Source organism: Pseudophryne corroboree, chromosome 10, assembly GCF_028390025.1.
Source record: "Pseudophryne corroboree isolate aPseCor3 chromosome 10, aPseCor3.hap2, whole genome shotgun sequence".
Lineage (NCBI taxonomy): Eukaryota > Metazoa > Chordata > Amphibia > Anura > Myobatrachidae > Pseudophryne > Pseudophryne corroboree.
In genome coordinates this window covers 84,589,101-84,602,360 of record NC_086453.1, presented here as the reverse complement: position 1 = coordinate 84,602,360, position 13,260 = coordinate 84,589,101, and the positions used below count along the sequence as shown (strand labels likewise).

General features: G+C 46.2%; 1 protein-coding gene across 3 annotated transcripts in view; it reads left to right on the top strand.

Moving 5' to 3' along the window:
• Positions 1 to 9,862, top strand: part of RIC8A (RIC8 guanine nucleotide exchange factor A) — a 95,008-nt gene extending 85,146 nt beyond the window's left edge. For all 3 annotated transcript variants that reach the window (XM_063942560.1, XM_063942561.1, XM_063942562.1), the window contains 3 exons: positions 4,730 to 4,874; positions 6,638 to 6,757; positions 9,074 to 9,862. In XM_063942560.1, coding sequence (XP_063798630.1) covers positions 4,730 to 4,874; positions 6,638 to 6,757; positions 9,074 to 9,194 — 386 coding nt within the window. In that variant the 3' untranslated portion in view covers positions 9,195 to 9,862. The remainder of the gene's footprint in view (positions 1 to 4,729; positions 4,875 to 6,637; positions 6,758 to 9,073) is intronic.
• Positions 9,863 to 13,260: the final 3,398 nt, after the last annotated feature.

The following is a 13,260-nucleotide window of genomic DNA, read 5'->3' as shown; positions in this document are numbered from 1 at the left end:
TTAGTTGCATGAGGAAGAACAACCTCTGCTGCGCTTTACCGACAGTGGCGTCAGATTGTGGTCCCTAGAAACTTAAAGGAGTCCACTATCGATACCATACTGTCAGCAATCGTTAGCGGAGGTGCACTAGCGGACTTCTTCCTGAAGTCCACTATCATCTCGACAGTTTTGATAGGGTTGAGCTCAAGGTTGTTGTGGCTGCACCACTTGGAAAACCGGTCTACTTCCCATCTATTGGCCGATTCGTCCCTGTCCTTGATGAGGCCGATGATGGTGGTGCCGTCGGCGAATTTGATGGTCTTTACTGATTGCGCCTCCGAGGTGCAGTCATTTGTGTACAGGGAGAAGAGCAGGGGTGAGAGGACACAGCCCTTAGGGGCCTCTGTACTAATGGACTGCGCTTGAGAGGTGAATTCCCCCTCTTTCACCACCTGTGTCCTATCTGTCAGGAAGTCTTCTATCCAGGAACAGGTAGCTTCTGGGACCCCTAGGCGAAGTAATTTGGGGTGGAGGATGCTGGGGACGATTGTATTGAAGGCCGAGCTGAAATCGACAAACAGGACCCTCGCGTAGGTACCGGGAATGTCTAGGTGCTGTAGATTGTAGTGCAGGCCCAGGTTGACTGCATACTCGACACACCAATTCGCTCGATAGGCGAACTGTAGGGGGTCCAGTTGGGGGCCAGTCACAGTTTTCAGGGGATTCAAAACCAGACGTTCTGATGTTTTCATGACCACAGACGTCCGTGCTATCAGCCTGTAGTCGTTCAGGTTCGTGATAGAGAGTTTCTTGGGGACCGGGACGATAGTGGACCTTTTGAGGCAGGAATGGACTTTCTTTAGCTCCAGCGATTTGTTGAAGATCTTAATGAATATGGGGGCGAGCTGACCCACACATGTTCTCAGGGCAGATGCTTTCCTGGGTTTGGCCCTTTTGATCAGTGCCTCCACCTCTTCTTGGGTGACTTTCAGTGCCTGGAGTTAGCCGTCGGTGTTCGGGGCATCGTAGAGGTGATTGTTTGGGTCGCAGGGGACTTCTTTTGCGAACCTGCAATAAAAGTGGTTCAGCTCGTCTGCTAGGTCTTGGTGCATGGTGGTGGACTTAGATGTTTTCTTGTAGTTGGTTATGGATTGCATTCCTTTCCATACAGATACGGGGTCATTGGTGGAGAGATCGTTTGTCAGCTTGTCCGAGAGATGCTCTTTTGCTAGCCTGATTTCTTTAGTCAGAGAGTTCCTAGTTTGGTTGTATAGTGCTCTATCACCGCTGCTATAGGCCTCCTCTTTGGCCCGACGAAGTTGCCTGAGTTGGGAGTTGAGCCAGGGCTTGTTGTTGTTGTAAATACAGAAAGTCTTGGTAGGTGCACACATGTCCTCACAGTAGCTGATGTAGGATGGGACAGTGTCTGTCAGGTCGGTTGCCGAGGTTTCGAAGACCCCCCCATTCCGTGGAGTCGAAGCAGGCCTGGAGCTTCATCTCAGCCTCGTTGGTCCAGTTCTTAACAGTCTTGACGACAGGCTTAACCGCTCCTAGCTTCTGTGTATAGGTAGGGAGTAGGTGGATGAGGCAGTGGTCAGATAGGCCGAGTGCAGCACGCGGGATAGACCGGAAGGCAGACTTGAGGGTAGTGTAGCAGTGGTCAAGGGTGCGCCCTTCCCCAGTGGGACACGTGACGTTGTTTGTACTTAGGTAGCTCCATGCTCAGGTTAGTTCTGTTGAAGTTGCCCAGCACTATAAGCAGAGAGTCTGGGTGTTTTTGTTCTATATCGGACATGCATACGGCCAGGTGGTGCAGCGCTTCGTTCGCGCAGGCGGGGGGGGGCGGCGTACACTCCCACAAGGACAACTGAGGCAAATTCCCAGGGATTGAGAACAAGGCTGATCGGGGCCAGAGCTGTCGTCACACACGCTCCTTGAAAATGCTTGGGAACGCCTGCATTTTCCCTGACACTCCCAGAAAACGGTCAGTTACCACCCACAAACGGCCTCTTCCTGTCAATCATCATACGAATGGCTGTGCGATTACAATTTTCGCAGCAGCCTGTCACTGATCGGCGATGCGATGTTTGGTGACGCGCATGCACATTGCGGTGCATATGCATGTGCAGTTGATCGCTGATCATCCACTGTGTGAAAACGCACAGCAGCGATCAGGTCTGAATCACCCCCAAAAGCTGAGATTACTTATTGCTGGTGATTAGTAAATTTGAGATAGACTGAAGTACAGATGTGTCCTCCTACACTATTGCTTCAGTCGCCCCAAACATTCCTTCTCAGTGCACCAGGTCCAAGTTCCATTGTTCTTTGTGTACAGAGTCAGATGCCATTGCATTTAAGATGCACATTTGAATGAAAAAGACACCGGGCACTCGCGGCAGGCGTTCGTGCACTGCTAGGCATATTGAGGCTTGGTGTATGAGGGCACACTCTGTATATGGAGCAATAAATACATAGACATTGAACCTAATAACAAATATACACATGAAGGAATGCTATAATGTCATATATAAATAGTAAAATAAAGATCAAAGAGTGCATTACAGTATACACAAACTGAATGGAATCAGCAGAATATATTGTATAAAGAAGAAATTGGGGCTAATAGTTTGATTCGCAAATCGCGATCCAACCGGAATTTTTACAATCGCTCCGCGGGCACATGCGCAGCGCCCGTCCTGTGTATGCATCCGCATTTTCTGTGTGGGGGCCTCAGAAAATGTGATCGCCTCTGCCTGTCAATCAGGGGGCGGGGGCGTTCAACGCTTCGTTTCCCGGGAGGAGACGAAGCATTGTGGGGGCGGTGCGTTGTGAAAACGTAGGCGGCAAAACAGGGGCGTGATCACAGCGGCTGCGTGACTTCACACGCAGCCGCCGCGATTGGGAAGATGGCGGCGGGCCTCCTGCAGGAGCAGCTAAGCTGCGCCAGCAGGAGTCTTCTTTAGTTTCTGCTAACAAGCAGAAATTGCGATGCAATCACAATTTCTGCTTGTTCAACAGGGGGAGGCTCCGGTCAGCATGCTGGGCGTTCCTTGCACAGCGAAGGGCAGCAGCCCCCAGCATGCGATCCAAAGGATTGCAAATTCTGCTAATTAGCAGAATTTGCAATCCTTACTGAATTAGGCCCTTTGTCCACACTTTCCAAGTAGTCTTTTATTATACATACAGATGGTATAATGGTTAGCATTACTGCCTCACAGCCCTGAGGTCATGGATTCAATTGCCCTAACTGTGTGGAGTTTGTACATTCTCCCCGTACTTGCGTGGATGTTCTCCCACAATTCAAAAATATACTGGTAGGTTAATTGACTCCCAACAAAATGAACCCTAGCATGTGCATTTGGTAGGGGATATAGGGCCTTATTCACCTTCAGTTGCAGTGCTGCGATTGTAGTAAAACTGCTGAGAATCACACAGCAAGAGCCGCTCAGCACAGAACAAACCACCCACTGATGCGCTCGCAGAATTGCAGTGCATCGCAAAAATCGAGAGTTGCTACTCAGAATAGTGAGAATGCAGTTGCACTGGGCGCCATGTTTTAAGTCGCAGCAGCTGACTACAGATGCACGCCCTGAAAACGACCATGACACACCTGAGTTTTCTCAGCCACTCCCCGGAAATGCCATGTGAATGCCCGCCGCCTGTCAATCAACATTCGATCGCATCCTGGTCACACGTTTCAATGCATTCGCAGAGCATGCGCAGTCATCCATTAATCGGCCAATTCGCAATTTTGCAAAACTGAAGCTGATCAAGCCTTTTAGACTGTAAACTTCACTGGGGCAGGGACCGATGTGAATGGCCACAATGTTTCTGTAAAGCGCTGTGGAATATGGGTGCGCTATATAATTAACTGATATATATACAAGCTGCCTTTTTATATATACAAGCTGCCTTTTTAAACCACTATATGATTACAGGCATAATGGTAAATGAGAGACTGTAAGTTCATAAATAAATGACTTAATTGTGCCTAGCACCCGGGAATGTATGTGCTGGATGTGGATGTAGGCTGTCCCAATACAGGCCATAAGCAAATGTCAGGAGTTAGTCTGCTGCTGTTTCACCAACTCTCTGCTGTTTTTGCCCTTCTGACCCTGAACTCGCACATATAAATCAGTGTTTGTGGGTCTGAACTGTGGGCCTAATTCAGATCTGATTGCAGCAGCAAATTTGTTCTCTAAAGGACAAAACCATGTGCACTGCAGGGGGGGGCAGATGTAACATGTGCAGAGAGAGTTAGATTTGGGTGGGGTGTGTTCAAACTGAAATCTAAATTGCAGTGTAAAAATAAAGCAGCCAGTATTTACCCTGCACAGAAACAAAATAACCCACCCAAATCTAACTCTCTCTGCACATGGTATATCTGCCCCCCCCCCCCTTGTATTGCACATGGTTTTGCCCATTTGCTAAGAAAATTGCTGCTGCGATCAGATCTGAATTAGGCCCTGTGTGCCAATCGTGTTCAGCATCAGAAATAAATATCCTAGTAGCATAAGACCCAATAAATCAAACTCTGAGTGTAAAATGATAGACATTTGAATAATCTGAAATGTAAACAATAAAAGAAACAGCCATTTAGAATTAGGGACCCTTCAGAAAAGATCATGATCCAAGTTACGAGCGTTGTTGTATATGTACCTCTAAGTAGGATCTGTTTATCTTGTTGGTTATATATTATCTCTGACATTATGTTGATACATGGTTGATTTTTCTCGGTCTTGGTACACAGTGTCTCGCTTTGTGAAGTACACGGGATATGGAAATGCTGCTGGGCTACTTGCTGCCCGCGGACTGTTGGCAGGCGGACGCGGAGAAGGGCGATATTCTGAGGATGAAGACACAGATACAGAAGAATACAGAGAAGCCAAACCTAAGTGAGTGCAGTTCCCGGCCCATTGTGCCCATAGAGTATTATGCAGACGATGTGTGACTGATGACTATGCACCTATGAAGGTTTGCATGAACCTTGCACTTGCAACCACCTATGCCTGCAGAGGCGTAATAAGGCACAGAACAGCTGCTTTTATTATAGCCACATGCCTGGGAAAGCTGTATTTATTTGTGAGTAGTTAGTGGATTGTGCTAAAGGTTGCCAGCACTGGTGGGGCGTTTGTGATTGGCTGTTTGCAAATGCACCATTGATTTTGATTGGTGCATTTATCAGGTATGTATTATACTCTGGTGCGCCAGTTTAGGCCACTGTTTCTTTACTTTTCCCATATACAGATGTATCCTCATTCGCTATTGCTGCAGTCGTGCCAAATATCCCTTCTCGGCGCACCAGGTCCCCTAAGACACTGTTTGCGCCGATCTTTTTTGCTCGAATAAGAATCTGAATCGCACTGCGACAAAACTGCTTCACACAATTGCACTGAATCATTTGGTACGCAACGCTTGTATATCTTTATGCAACTGAGTCTGACTTTGTATAAGAAGTGCTACGATACAGCAGCAGCAGCAGCAGCTTTCTTTCATGCCAAGTTCCGTGGTATTTCGTGTACAGATTTAGACTCCGTCGCGCACAGATATACAAGTGTTGCCACGTGGTGTATGAGCACATCACTGTACTCAAGTATTTGACGTTTCATTCTCAATAGTGAATGTGGATTTGGCATACAAAACAAATTATTTAAAACATGGCGGCGAAATGCAATGCTGTCCGGGTTCACCAGACGTGCGGGTTGCCAGCCGAACTCGGACATTTTTTTTAAAGGGGCAGTCATTTTCAAGGCAAAACCATGCCTTATAAATGACTGCCCCTCTCAAAAAAGTCAGTTCGGCTGGCAACACGCACGTCCGGCGAACTCAGGCGGCATTACATTTCGCCCCTGGTCTTAAATGTGTGTGATGTCTGCCTGGTGTAAACCTGGAACATATGCTGATGTTGCTGACCTGTCATATAACAATTGCAGTTGCAATTTTTTTTGATGAGCCCGAATTGTGCCTGCAAGCATGTATTATACAATGAGTACCATGTAATAAGCTTATAGATGAATCAAAGTGCTTTGGATGAACACGTATCTATAGGATGTGTTCCTTCTACACTTACGTGAAATGATCATGAGACCAGTTACGTTGAGGCCAGGGTCAGACGGTAGAAAACGCTTGACTCCTTTCCCAAGTAACATTATAGCTTGGGCTTTAGGTTAAGTTGAAGTGCTGCAGTCCTGGGCACATTTGGTTGCAGGACCAGGGACTGCAGGAGAGCGGCCGCTATGATCTACAGTGTGACAGCGCTGTGCTGACCTGGCCATAGTGTGCACAGTTCTTCACAGGTGCTTCTATTTCTTTAAGTCATAGTATTGGTACCGTTCTTACCACGTATTCATCTGGAGCTGGTAGGTGGCCCTCAATGAACACCTGCCTGAGTATTTTTTGCCTTGGATTTGGTTCCTCTGCATGACGGTGTCTATCTTCCATCCCAGTCACTGATTTCAAGGCCACAACATTTCATGAGTGCGTGTGTCCTCGTCAGCAGTGACTGAGGAAGGGAGGAACCTCTGAGACATCTCAGACTTTGACAAGAGTGGCTGTTGGGAATTGTTACAACTACTGGCATTATGTTGTGTCGCTGCGGATTCCATTGTTTTGTTCATACATCTTGAAGACTGTGTTTACATCTTGTATTCTTATGTAGCATCAACCCCGTGACGGGACGTGTAGAAGAGAAACAGCCCAACCCTATGGATGGGATGACGGATGAGCAGAAGGAATATGAAGCTATGAAGCTGGTCAGCATGTTTGACAAGTTATCTAGGTGAGAGATCTGTATAGTGTAGTGCCCATAGAACATCTCAAGTTTTATTTATGCATTTTAAGGTACGTAGAGTTTCTGTAATATTAAGGCATTTAGGTAAACCTAATGAGATTTGGGTCGGAATGCATTGCATATTGCATGTGTTACATCCCGCCACTTATCGCATGACGTGTGCATGAATGATTCCAAATATTAATGCAAAGGACAGCAGCTCGGATAAGAGATGTCCTTGGCATTGTGAGGACATTTGGGCTTATGACCTTAGAGTCCTCCTGCGTATGTGCAGCTGGCGGTCTGAGTATGGGCAAGCGCCAGGCAGGTAGGGGATGGATGGACCGTGGGAGATGAGGGATCGTTTTGATCATTGTCTGGAGATTTGTGCAGAAAGGAGCACATAGAACCCTATAGGCAACGCTGTCTAAAGATGGTGTTGCCTATCTGGTACAAGCAGAGCTTGATATATATATATTTAAGTTTTTGTAGGTTTGACTGCATTTTACCATTAGTACAATACATTCTGCCCATAGACACAATGCACATAATATATGGTCAATTTTGCTATCCTCTGATCTAATTAATATTTATATTAGTGAGAGCTACCGTTCCGCAAGTTTAGTTGACATCAGATAAAATGTCAAAGTGCCCATGGCTAGATTATCATGGAACATGGTAGATTACCTACTTGACTTTATAAATTAGCTAACCAAACAATAAGACAGCGCTTCTCACTTTGTAAAAACAATTTTTACTTCATATATATATATTTTTATATTTTTATCACAATAAAGCACCGGCCAGTGCTAAAATACTAAAACATACAAAATAATGTTAAAAATTGTGTTTTGTCACATACAAATACTATATTTTTTTCCACATGAATAAAGTGCACTGTGTAGATGTTATAATCCCTATATGGCTTTAGTTAAAAAAGACACATAGGGATATAGTATACAAATAAACTTTGAATTAATAGCACATAGCAAGCTTATATAAGCCGATCTTCATTAGCTAGTAAGTCCCACATGTGAAGTGTAAGATGTTAATTCAGCAAGCAGCATGAATTTTTTTTAAACCAGTCCACATGCAGGTAAATTACGATGTTAATCAAGCAGATGTCACTGATTAGAGTCCATCCATATTAGTACTTTATAACGTTGTTAGTATAATAAATAAATAGCAGATAAAGCTGAATTCTGCTGATATAAAAGCATATATGTGGGAGGCAGTAATTAAACACTGCAGTCCAAAGTCCACCTAAGGTACATTAGCTGTGTACCTCGGATTGATACCTCTCCTTAATTGATGAAGGGCTTTGCAGCCTGATTCATGGAGACCGGTGGACAGATGAAGACCAGCGCAGTGTTCCCTTTTCGGAAAAAGCCTCTCTCCAATGTAGCAATAACGGCCAAAGGAGCTGTGATAGCAGAAAACGCGTTTCTCCGCCTACCCTCCGGCTTCAGCGGCTTACACACTGAGGAAGCCGCTGAAGCCGGAGGGTAGGCGGAGAAACGCGTTTGACTCTTTGGCCGTCTGAATCACTGCATTCTGCTATCACAGCTCCTTTGGCCGTGCCAATCCGAGGTACACAGCTAATGTACCTTAGGTGGACTTTGGACTGCAGTGTTTAATTACTGCCTCCCACATATATGCTTTTATATCAGCAGAATTCAGCTTTATCTGCTATTTATTGATTATACTAACAACGTTATAAAGAACTAATAAGGATGGACTCTAATCAGTGACATCTGCTTGATTAACATCGTAATTTACCTGCATGTGGACTGGTTTAAAAAAAATTCATGCTGCTTGCTGAATTAACATCTTACACTTCACATGTGGGACTTACTAGCTAATGAAGATCGGCTTATATAAGCTTGCTATGTGCTATTAATTCAAAGTTTATTTGTATACTATATCCCTATGTGTCTTTTTTAACTAAAGCCATATAGGGATTATAACATCTACACAGTGCACTTTATTCATGTGGAAAAAAATATAGTATTTGTATGTGACAAAACACAATTTTTAACATTATTTTGTATGTTTTAGTATTTTAGCACTGGCCGGTGCTTTATTGTGATAAAAATATAAAAATATATATATATGAAGTAAAAATTGTTTTTACAAAGTGAGAAGCGCTGTCTTATTGTTTGGTTAGCTATTTTATCTTTTGGGGAAACTCGGGATCAAGTCCCCTAAGATTAGCTGCCCTCACTTTGTAGGTGACAGCGCCAGGTGTACAGATTTGCATTATTGTTTGTGACTTTATAAATATATCAAATCATAAACGGTTTTGTTTTTTTATTATTGGAACAGGGAACAGATCATCCAGCCAATGGGGGTGACATCTGATGGGAGGTTGGAACCTTTAGATGAGGCTGCGCAGAAGATGCTACAGCAGCAGGAGTCCTCTGACCTGGAGACCGACTCCGACTGATCCATCTCACAAGAGAAGTGCACAGTCCAGATTCCGACCAACACAGAAGCCGAGCCGGAGAATGAGAACCGCGGACAGTTACTCAGATCCCATAAACCACAAGGGGAAACCAAACCTAGATTACTGTAGATGTATCTCTGAGACCTCGGCTGTAGATTGGTCACTGGGACACTTGTAGTGTAACACGTTCCTTCTAGGAGCACCTTCAGCCGTCGAGGACGTGACGATGTGAAACCCCAGCTGCCTGAGGGACTTGGCACTGAGTGCTAGCTGCTCTGCTTATGTAGATGTGTCTTTCTTCCAGCTCGTGAGTCGTCCTCTCCAGAAGTCCAAGGATTTTTAGCACAAAACAAGCATTCCCCACTAGAGAGCAGTGCTGCTGTGGCACAATGAAAGAGATTGGTAGACCCCAGAAGTGTATGAAGTGTTCAGCGTGCCATTACGCTAGTTCTGGCCTGTCTTAAACAGGAAAGTAGTACAGAGAATCATTCACAAAAGAGCACACTACAAGGGGGGGACAGTTGTTCCGAATCTCCCTTACACCATGTACACAATTTAATCCCATCAATACTTTATAATAAAAGCTTTAATGCCAGTTTCTCTATCGTCCTTGTGGATGCTGGGGTTCCTGAAAGGACCATGGGGAATAGCGGCTCCGCAGGAGACAGGGCACAAAAAGTAAAGCTTTCCGATCAGGTGGTGTGCACTGGCTCCTCCCCCTATGACCCTCCTCCAGACTCCAGTTAGATTTTTGTGCCCGGCCGAGAAGGGTGCAATCTAGGTGGCTCTCCTAAAGAGCTGCTTAGAGAAAGTTTAGCTTAGGTTTTTTATTTTACAGTGAGTCCTGCTGGCAACAGGATCACTGCAACGAGGGACTTAGGGGAGAAGGAGTGAACTCACCTGCGTGCAGGATGGATTGGCTTCTTGGCTACTGGACATCAGCTCCAGAGGGACGATCACAGGTACAGCCTGGATGGTCACCGGAGCCGCGCCGCCGGCCCCCTTGCAGATGCTGAAGTAAGAAGAGGTCCAGAATCGGCGGCTGAAGACTCCTGCAGTCTTCTAAAGGTAGCGCACAGCACTGCAGCTGTGCGCCATTTTCCTCTCAGCACACTTCACACGGCAGTCACTGAGGGTGCAGGGCGCTGGGAGGGGGGCGCCCTGGGAGGCAAATGAAAACCTTTTTTGGCGAAAAATACCTCACATATAGCCCCCAGAGGCTATATGGAGATATTTAACCCCTGCCAAGATTCACTAAATAGCGGGAGACGAGCCCGCCGAAAAAGGGGCGGGGCCTATCTCCTCAGCACACAGCGCCATTTTCTCTCACAGAAAGCCTGGAGAGAAGGCTCCCAGGCTCTCCCCTGCACTGCACTACAGAAACAGGGTTAAAACAGAGAGGGGGGGCACTGATTTTGGCGATATTGAGATATATATAAAGATGCTATAAGGGAAAACACTTATATAAGGTTGTCCCTATATAATTATAGCGTTTTGGTGTGTGCTGGCAAACTCTCCCTCTGTCTCCCCAAAGGGCTAGTGTGGGTCCTGTCCTCTGTCAGAGCATTCCCGGTGTGTGTGCTGTGTGTCGGTACGTGTGTGTCGACATGTATGAGGACGATGTTGGTGAGGAGGCGGAGAAATTGCCTGTAATGGTGATGTCACTCTCTAGGGAGTCGACACCGGAATGGATGGCTTATTTAGGGAATTACGTGAGAATGTCAACACGCTGCAAGGTCGGTTGACGACGTGAGACGGCCGACAAACTATTAGTACCGGTCCAGGCGTCTCAGAAACACCGTCAGGGGCGTTAAAAACGCCCATTTACCTCAGTCGGTCGACACAGACACGGACACTGAATCCAGTGTCGACGGTGAATAAACAAACGTATTTCTCATTAGGGCCACACGTTAAGGGCAATGAAGGAGGTGTTGCATATTTCTGATACTACAAGTACCACAAAAAAGGGTATTATGTGGGAGTGAAAAAACTACCTGTAGTTTTTCCTGAATCAGATAAAATAAAATGAAGTGTGTGATGATGCGTGGGGTTACCCCGATAGCAAATATTGGCGTTATACCCTTTCCCGCCAGAAATTAGGGCGCGTTGGGAAACACCCCTTAGGGTGATAAGGCGCTCACACGCTTATCAAGTGGCGTTACCGTCTCCAGATACGGCCGCCCTCAAGGAGCCAGCTGATAGGAAGCTGGAAAGATATCCTAAAAAGTATATACACACATACGGTGGTTATACTGCGACCAGCGATCGCCATCAGCCTGGAGATGCAGTGCTGGGTTGGCTTGGTCGGATTCCCTGACTGAAAATATTTTATTCATATAGAGCATTTAATAGGATGCATTCTATATATATATGTACGTGAGATGCACAGAGGGATATTTGCTCTCTGGCATCAAGATAAGTACGTTGTCCATATCACCCAGAAGATGTCATGGACACGACAGTGGTCAGGTGATACAGATCCCATACGGCACATGGAAGTATTGCCGTATAAAGGGAAGGAGTTAGTTGGGGTCGGTCCATCGGACCTGGGGACCACGGCAACAGCTGGGAAATCCAACCTTTTTTACCCCAAGTTACATCTCAGCTGAAAAAGACACCGTCTTTTCAGCCTCAACCCTTCCTTTCCCATGAGGGCATGCAGGCAAAAGGCCAGTCATATCTGCCCAGACATAGAGGTAAGGGAAGTAGACTGCAGCAGGCAGCCCCTTCCCAGGAAAAGAAGCCCTCCACCGCGTCTGCCAAGTCCTCAGCATGACGCTGGGGCCATGCAAGCGGACTCAAGGTGGGGGGGTAGTCTCAAGAGTCTCAGCGCGCAGTGGGATCACTCGCAGGTTGACCCCTAGATAGTACAAGTATTATCCCAGGGGTACAGATTGGAGAGTCGAGACATCTTCTCCTCGCAGGTTTCTGAAGTCTGCTTTACCAACGGCTCCCTCCGACAGGGAGGCAGCATTGGAAACAATTCACAAGCTGTATATCCAGCAGGTGATAATCAAAGTACCCCTCCTACAACAAGGAAAAGGGTATTATTTTTCCACACTATATTGTGGTACTGACGCCAGACGGCTTGGTGAGACATAGTCTAAACTGAAATCTTTGAACACTTACATAAAAGGTTCAAATCGAGATGGAGTCACTCAGAGCAGTGATAGCGAACCGGAAAAAAGGGGACTATATGGTGTCCCTGGACATCAAGGATTACCTCCATGTCCAAATTTGCCCTTCTCAACAAGGGTACCTCTGGTTCGTGGTACAGAACTGTCAATATCAGTTTCAGACGATGCCGTTTGAATTATCCACGGCACCCCGGGCCTTTTACCAAGGTAATGGCCGAAAAGATGTTTCTTCAAAGAAAAAAGGCATCTAAATTATCCCTTACTTGGACGATATCCTGAAAAGGGCAAGTTCCAGAGAACAGTTGGAGGTCGGAAGAGCACTATCTAAAGTAGTTCTACGACAGCACGACTGGATTCTAAATATTCCAAGAATCGCAGCTGTTTTCCGACGATACGTCTGCTGTTCCTAGGAATGATTCTGGGCATAGTCCAGAAAAAGGTGTTCCTCCGGGAGGAAAAAGCCAAGGAGTTATTCGACCTAGTCAGAAACCTCCTAAAACCAGGCCAAGTATCAGTGCATCAATGCACAGGAGTCCTGGGAAAAATGGTGGCTTCTTACGAAGCGATTCCATTCGGCAGATCTCAGGGGATTTGCTGGACGAATGGTCCGGATCGCATTTTCAGATGCATCAGCGGATAATCCTGTCTCCAAGGACAAGGGTGTCTCTTCTGTGGGGGCTGCAGAGTGCTCATCTTTTAGAGGGCAGCACACTCAGCATTCAGGACTGTGTTCTGGGGACCACGGATACCAGCCTGAGAGGCTGGGGAGTAGTCACACAGGGAAAAAAATTTCCAAGGAAGTGTGGTCAAGTCTGGAGACTTCTCTCCACATGAATATACTGGAGCTAAGGGCAATTTACAATGCTCTGAGCCTAGGAAGACTCCTGCTTCAAAGTCAACCGGTGCTGATCCAGTAGGACATCATCATG